Raw genomic sequence first — 7836 nt, forward strand, 5'->3', positions numbered from 1 at the left:
GACTTAAAATAGTCACTTATTTTCCAAAACTGGTTTGTCGAGGAACAATAAAAGGAAGTAAAATTTATGGAGAAATTATACAGTGGATTTGTCACTTAAAATATCGTAACTGTCTCGGGGACAATACCCCATGCTGAGGATTAATGGTCCCTCCAGACCTTTGATTCACCAGCGCCTTTTCTTTGCCCTTGACAAATTGGATTTTTAGGAATGGGAAGGTCGCCTGGCCCATTGTCTGCCAGCCATTCACTCTGCCTGATTATGCAGGAGGGTTAGGGAAAGGCTCCATGTGACCCTCTTGGATGGGACTCCGCAGCTGCTAGAGGAGCCAAACTCTCTCACCAAACTCTGCGCCCCAGAGCATCCCCCTGCCAAGGGGTACCCCTCCTGCTCCCCTTGAAAAGCCGGCGTCCTCACAGCGCCGCGTCACTCTGCGGGCGGAGATACGCCTGTGCTCATCCCCCCGCCGCCTGCCGCTGTCACTCCGGCCCCCTTAAGTAGTTGGGGTTCCCGAGCGCTCACACCCAGCGGCAGCGATGCAAACCAGCAGGGCTCCGGCCATCAGCGTCAGCGCGGAGAGCTGCATCCCGGCTGGGCTGCGCCTGGGTCCTGTGCCGGGCACCTTCAAACTGGGCAAGTACCTGTCAGACCGCAAGGAGCCAGGACCCAAAAAAAAGGTATTTTCCTACGGTCGCTCCTGCACCGCTGGACTTTGATTATTCGTTGACTCGGGGGAAGCCGGCTTTGGGAGAAGAGGCTGCTCTTCCCCAGTCTCTCTTCGATCCTCCCTTCTTAGAGCCAGGAAAGCAAAGGAAAGCGTTTCCAGAACGTCCTGAGATGTCTCCCCGTGGTTTTGCCGGGAGAGCCTGCCCGCTCGTGCCCTCTCCCCCTCCTCCCCAGCGCCGGGGCCCCCAGCCCGGCCGACCACCCGGGCGAGGCCAGAGGACACGGGGGCTCTCCCGGAGGAGTGGACGCTCCCTCGCTTTGGACAGAGACGTGCTGGAAGCGTCGCCTGAGCTCCGTGCCCGATGTCGGAGGGCCCTGGTCCCGCACACAGCCCCCGCCTCCCGGGGCTCCGCTCACTGGGGCATTGCCCCTTTCCCTGGCGGAGCCGGGACGTGCCGCGGCCGGCTCCTCGCTCCTGGAGCCCCGGCGAGGCGAGGGCACGAGGCTGCCACAGCCCCCGGGTTTGGCCCGGGAAGGAGCAGGGCAGAGGCAAATGCACCGATTTATTTCTGCGTTTGGCTCGGGTTCGTGCCCCCCAATCCTTCTTCCCGGCCGCGAGTCCTTTGGCTTGGGCCTGAAAGGAGTGTGGGGCGAGAGGACGGACCGGGGCTACCCGGAGACGGCGTCGGGGTGCAGGTCGCAGGTGTCGGGGCAGCCCAGGGCAGCTCGACCTTCCCCCAGAGCCTGGGGGGACCTCCTCCCCCGGAGCCGCAATCAACCCGCACAGCCGGAGTGGCAGGGATGACGGGCACACGGCTGCCGGCTCCGGGGTCAGTCCCTGTCCGAGCGAAGGAGCGAGGAGGAGGTGGCCAAGAGCTCTCGCCCCGTCCATCAGGCTCTTCAGGGGGCTGCGGATGAGACCCCTCCTTTCGCCCCCCGGGCAGCCGCGGCTCACGCGTTCCGCTCTGATTTTTAATGCACTTTAATTGTTTTTAAACGCTCTGCCAGCCCACTCAAATTTATTTCTCATCTGGCTCCCTTGGTTTCTCGCTTTAGACTGCTTTGTTCCGATGACTTTTATTGCACGGTCATTCAGGGAATGGGCACTTCATTTTCTCTTTGTATGGGCAAGCAGATTATGAAGTATGGGGCTACAGGGACTTTGTAGCTAAGCAGAATCTTCCCCCCTTTCCCCCTCCCCATCGCCCGACAATTCTTGCAAGTCGCAATGTTTTTGCACGGACTTAGAGACAAAAAAAAAAAGAAAATTAAAATCGTACCTGGGTATTTAATATAGCTTTAAGCGAAATGTAACAGCTGCAAATGGACAAGGTGCGTTTGGATCAATGCTACCCAAGGGAAAAATCCCGTTTACCCTTTCCGGGCACGGGTTCTTCCATCCTTACCCTGCAGAGCTGCAACCCCCGCTAGGGCAAGGCACCTGCGACCCGGGGAATGTCCTACCCAAAGGTGGGTGAGGATGGAAGCGTTAAACAGGCGGCAAAAGGAGATGCTCTCGCCGCGGCTTTCAGCTGCGATACTCAGCCCCCTGCCTAGTGTGGGGAAGCAGCTGGACGGGCCAGGCAGAGCGGGCAGGCAGGCAGGGATACGGGTAAGCTTTTTGCTCTTTTTGTGTTTCGTTTCACGTGAAAATGACAGCAGTGCCGCCTGTTTTCCAGGTGCGGATGGTCAGAGGGGAATTAGTGGATGAAGCTGGGAGCTCGGCTCTGGAATGGATAGGGTTAATCCGAGCTGCCCGAAACTCCCAAGAGCAGACACTGGAGGCTGTTGCGGATCTGCCAGGAGGACAGGTACCCCACTCGCGGCTCCGGGCTGGCATGGCACTTCTCTCTGCCACCTGCCTCCCCTCTCAAGCCTCCTGAAGAAGTTTCCTTTCTTCCCTCTCTAGATTTTCTACCGGGCGCTGCGAGATGTCCAGCCGGGAGAGGAGCTTACAGTCTGGTACTCCAACCCTCTGGCGCAGTGGTTTGACATCCCCGTCACGGCCACGCCGACGCACGACGAGAAAGGTACAGATGCGGGCACTCATTTCAGAGCAACCTAATTAAATGAAACAAAACAAACCCTCTTTAGCTGACACCTTTGACGGGATCTCAAACTGCGGTAGGCAAACGTGGGCCCTCAGAAAAATAAATGCCAGTACAGCTGCCGTGAATTTAACCCATCACCCTTTAAACTAAGTCTCCATCTGCTTACATTTAAAGGGTGATCTATTAACCCGGTAGCGTATGGAAAGGCCCCCGTGCGTCGAGTTGTTCCGTCATCGGCCCGATTTAATGATTCTTTGATAGGCACATGGGGTTTCTGTGAAACATCGCTATAGGTGGTATGCGAGGCAGCAAATTGGCCCAGCTCAACTCACCCGATGCTGTTTCTAAAAACATCGGGTTTACCGTCCGTTCTCAGAGTTTCAGAGATTCTTTTCAGGTTCTCTTGCGGGTAGATTCACATAGTAAAGCCAAAACTGGGCAGTACTGGGCAGTCCTGTAAATTAGAATACATTAGGAAAAAGGTTAAGTCGGCGTCAAATCACGCTGAGATCAGGATATGCAAAGATGTTGGGAGGGGGAAGACACCCGTCTGGGACGGCTTGTTTCAATCCGCAAGCCTATTCTTAGCTGGAGTTACAGCGGTGTTAACAAAATGATAAGGCGGCAGCACATTCAAAAAAAGACCAGGGAAAAAAAGACGGAACACTTCAGCGTTCACTTGTCGGGCTTCTCTGTCGGCGGCCACCCCCTTCCGCTGCTCCCGGATCCGGGCGCTCCCTGCGGCGTCGGTGGCGGCAGCTGCCCGTGGGCACTCCCGTCGGGCTGAGCCCGCTCCGCGTGAGACGAGGGAACCCCAGCCGCTCCTGCTTGACGCAGAAGATCCTTCAGCTTGGCAGTGTCCCCGGGAAGGGAGCGAGTGCACGATCCGGGCAGGAGCTGCCCCCTCCGCCGTCACGGCTGGCCGCTCCGCAGGGTGACCAGGGTCCGGCCCGAAGGGATGGCTGCGGGAAGGCCAGGCTCTGGCTATTATATCACACCGTGCAAGAGCCCAAATCCCTCCTTGTACGAAAACTACACCCGGAAAAGAAACTCTTGGTCACATCTCTGTCCCCGCCACGTCGAAGGGCAGTGAGGCCATGGATTTGCCGAGGGTCGCCCCCTGGAAAAGCCTGGCGAAGTTTCGGTAGCAAGGAGGAGGACACGCGGCTGTGTTGCGCCCCACTCCTCTCCAGCAGCCCTTGCTGCGGATGGGTACCAGTGCTACTCCGAAGAAAAATGAAAGAGAGCTCAGGTCTGCAAGAGGCTCCCAGCGTGCGGCGTCTTCCTCGCCCCATCGAAACAAGGCTGATTTGCAAAGTGACCCTACGGATCTGCTGTGTCTTCGGTCCCACAGTTCCCAGACTGATTAATACAGACTCAAAAAAAGTGTATCAGCATGCTGAAATGCTCTTCTTTTAATGATCATATGCTGAGAAAAAAAACCCCGAAAAATCAAACCAAACTCCCAAACCCCCACCAACCGAAAAAAGACAGTGGAAGAAATTCGGAGAAATTTTTTTTATATAAAAAGCACAAAACGAAAAAAACCAAACCAAATCAAAAATTTGGAATTCTTCTGTGTTTGACCCCTTTAATTTGGGTCACCGTGGTGAGAAAGAAGTGGTTTTGGGTGGGAAGCTATGATAGGTTTCGGTGGTTTTTTTTTTAGTCTTTCCCCTGGAGCCCTTCTTGTTGAACTAGAGCTGAGTCGGGGAAACGCCGAGCCGGGCTCGGTGGCGGTCGGGAGCCAGTCCCGACCATCTTTTGCCGAGGACACCAGGGCCGACCCGCGCCACTGAAGACCTGCGTAGGCAAACGAAGATAGCGGAAGGGAGTCCGTGGCGGGCCGTGGCCGTATTCCTTTCCATCCGTACAGCTCCTTTACCCCTTTTCCCGTGCACGGCAGTGGGATTGCCACCATGATTCCTCCTCCCGGGGCCGCTGCCTCTCTGAGGCCCGGGCAGACACAGTCCCGTCTCTTCCCCTCCTCGACGGGGAGAAAAAGAGCTCCCAACGCCTTCACAATGCTGCAGATCCCGGGGCTGCCTCTCCACGGCTAGCGAGGAAAGGCTGCCCACGGCGGCGAGCACACACACAGCGAGATACAGGCAAGAGCGTGCCATGCTTCCACGCGAGTTGGCACACGAGTTTCCCGCGGAGAGCGAAGATTCCGTTTTCCACCCGCAGCGGACATCGACCGATCCCTGTCAAAAGCCGGTGACAGGGAGGCTGGTCACGGCCACCGCATCCACCCCGGGTCCTCCCCGGGTGCCTCGACAGACAAGGGACACGATGCAAGGTCTCACCCCTGTCCTCCCCCACGGGATTCCCTGAAACGTGAGGAGCTGCCCCCGTGCCTGGAGCGGGCTCTCATTTCCGTGCGGCGCTTGGGCTCACCTTAGGTGCATGAAACTGAGGGGTGAGGGTCAGCTGGGGACGATCAGGGTGGGCGAGAGCCGAAAGGGAAAGTCAGGGGCATATCAGCATAGTACGGTGACTGGGAGAAACGAGAGAGAAGAGAAAGATGGGTACAAAAGAGACAGAAAAAAGAAGAAAAGAGAGGAGAGAATGAAGGGGGGAAGAGAAAAGGAAAGGGGAAAGTGGGAAGGAAGGAAGGAAGGAGGAGGAAGAAGGAAGGGGGGAAGGAAGAAGAAGGAAGGAAGGGGAAGGAAGGAAGGGGAAGGAAGGAAGGAAGGAAGGAAGGAAGGAAGGAAGGAAGGAAGGAAGGAAGGAAGGAAGGAAGGAAGGAAGGAAGGAAGGAAGGAAGGAAGGAAGGAAGGAAGGAAGGAAGGAAGGAAGGAAGGAAGGAAGGAAGGAAGGAAGGAAGGAAGAGATTGCTAGACAGACAGGTGACCACAGAGGCAGCGTTTCACCGTCGGGGCTGGAGAGATGCTCCTACTTGTGAGTACCCTCCTGGCAAGCAAGGCCAGGAGGGGGAAAGCGGAGTCTGAGCCTCTGCGATGTCGGGCAGCCACCACAGCCGCGGCCTACGGGGTCTGTTCCGCTTGAGAGAAGTCGAAATAGGACGGGGTACAAAGGGCATTGTCCTCTGAAAGGGAACGATTACATATGGCCCATACATATCGGATATTGTCTCGCCGCGTAATGAGGGGCTCACGATCATTAGATTGGCCTTTGTTCGGTGCAGCCGACTCCCTGACATACGCTACCTCCTCTGCAAACGCCAACAGATGGGCCCTCCGACAGAAGACTCGCGGCAGCAGCTGCTCCCCCCGGCCCTACGGCGCCCCGCTCGCGGGAGCTCAGCCCGGACCGGCAGTGCCCGCACCGCTCCGCTCCGCGGCACAGCATGGCGGGGGCGGGACGAGGCGGAGGGAGCGCGGGGATGCGCGGGGAGGCGCGGGGATGCGCGGCCGCCGCTGACGGGTCCCTCCGCTTGCCTCCGCAGGGGAGGAGAGGTACATCTGCTGGTACTGCTGGAGGACCTTCAAATACCCCAACAGCCTCAAGGCCCACGTCCACTTCCACTGCGCTCTGAGCCACGGCCGGCCCTTCCTCCATCACGAGCACGGCCGGCCCGCTGCCACAGCCTTCGGCCTGCCCCCCAAGGAGCTGCCGGCCGCTTCACTGCGCGGCCACCCGCCGCCCGGCTGCGGCCCTCGGGAGGCCGTCAAGCGGGAGGCCGTCGTCGCCTCCCCGCCACTCGCCAAGCCGGCGCTGCCCAAGCGGGCGGCGGGCAAGGAGGAGCAGGAGCGCGCCCTGGACATGAGCGTGGGGGCCGCCCGGGGGCCGGGGCCGCTGCTGGGGCCGGCGGGCGGCAACGGGCTGGCGCTGTGCCCCGGGGCGCGCTCGGCCTTCCGCCCCGCCGGCTCGCTGCGGGAAGAGGCGCGGGGCGCCGCCGCCCTCGGCTTCTCCAAACTGCTGGGGGACTGAAGGCGGGACGCGCCGCCGCCGAGGCGCCGCCGAAGTGCGGAGCGCTGCCGGGTGAGGCCGCCCCGCAGGCGGCGGCGGCGGGGCTGGCTTGCGGCGGCGGGCTGCGCGCCTTCCCGCTGCTGTCGCCGCTGGAGGAGGCCTCGGCCTTCCGGCAGGTGGAGCGGGGGCTGCCCGCGGGCGCGCTGCCGCCCGCCCGCTACCCACCGCTGCCCGGCGGGGCCCTGGAGCGCTTCGCGCTGCCGCCCTTCGAGGGGCTGAAGGCGTACGCGGGGGAGTGCGGGCTGCCGGTGATGCCGCTCACCGTCTACAACGGGGAGCTGCTCTACGGGGCCGCGCCCTACTACCCGCTGAAGCTGCACCTCGGCGGCCTCCTGAAGTACCCCGAGTCGGTGTCGTACTTCGCGGGGCCGGCGGCGGGTCTGCACGCCGCAGAGCTGGGCTCGCTGGCCAGCATCGACCGGGAGATCGCCATGCACACGCAGCAGCTCTCTGAGCTAGCGGCCGAGAAAGGCCGGGGGAGGCTGGAGACGCTGCCGGCGGGGGCGGCCGGGGCGGCCGGAGGGAAGCCCAAGACCGGGCACCTGTGCCTGTACTGCGGGAAGCTGTACTCCCGCAAGTACGGGCTGAAGATCCACATGCGGACTCACACCGGCTACAAGCCGCTCAAGTGCAAGGTCTGCCTGCGGCCCTTCGGGGACCCCAGCAACCTCAACAAACACATCCGCCTGCACGCCGAGGGCAACACGCCCTACCGCTGCGAGTACTGCGGCAAGGTGCTGGTGCGACGCCGCGACCTGGAGCGGCATGTCAAATCCCGGCACCCGGGGCAGAGCCTCGGCAAGGCGGCCGAGGACAAGAGTGACTCTGGCTATGCGCAGCCCGAGCAGGAGCAAAAGACTGATAACGAGAGCGATGTGGATGTCTGCTTCACCGATGACCAGAGCGACCCGGAGAGCGGCAGCCGGCACCGCGAGCAGTGATGCGGGAGGCGGCCGGGGCGGGGCGGGGGTGAGGGGAGCCCTGCAGCCCTCCTCGCACTACTCTGGGCTCCCGGGGCGGTCCCACGCGAGGCCGTGTCGCGGAGGAGCGCAGGCTGGCGGGCAGAGCCGCCGGCGGGGCGGGCAGGGGTGCGCGGGCGTCCCCGGGTTCCCTCCACGGTGTCGCCCCCGGCGCGGCAGCTGCGGTGCCGGGATAGGGGTGGGAGGGCGAAACACTGGCGGGCCCG

The 7836-nt window shown here is 61.1% G+C and overlaps 1 protein-coding gene across 1 annotated transcript; it reads left to right on the forward strand.

The window, feature by feature from the left end:
- The first annotated feature begins 536 nt into the window (after positions 1–536).
- PRDM13 (PR/SET domain 13) lies at positions 537–7591 on the forward strand. Its single transcript, XM_030944780.1, has 5 exons — positions 537–677; positions 2346–2477; positions 2576–2696; positions 6127–6563; positions 6614–7591. Exons 1-5 carry the CDS (start codon positions 537–539, stop codon positions 7589–7591), a joined length of 1809 nt encoding a protein of 602 aa, XP_030800640.1.
- The last annotated feature ends 245 nt before the right edge of the window (positions 7592–7836 follow it).

The sequence above is a fragment of the Camarhynchus parvulus genome, chromosome 3 (genome assembly GCF_901933205.1).
Source record: "Camarhynchus parvulus chromosome 3, STF_HiC, whole genome shotgun sequence".
NCBI lineage: Eukaryota > Metazoa > Chordata > Aves > Passeriformes > Thraupidae > Camarhynchus > Camarhynchus parvulus.

Excerpts from the sequence above, each read along its gene's own strand:
- PRDM13 (XM_030944780.1), top strand. The coding sequence starts at position 537 with ATGCAAACCAGCAGGGCTCCGGCCATCAGCGTCAGCGCGGAGAGCTGC. Across the intron at positions 678-2,345 it reads AGCCAGGACCCAAAAAAAAG|GTGCGGATGGTCAGAGGGGA; the intron begins GTATTTTCCTAC and ends CCTGTTTTCCAG. Across the intron at positions 6,564-6,613 it reads CCGGCTCGCTGCGGGAAGAG|GCGGGACGCGCCGCCGCCGA; the intron begins GCGCGGGGCGCC and ends GGGGGACTGAAG.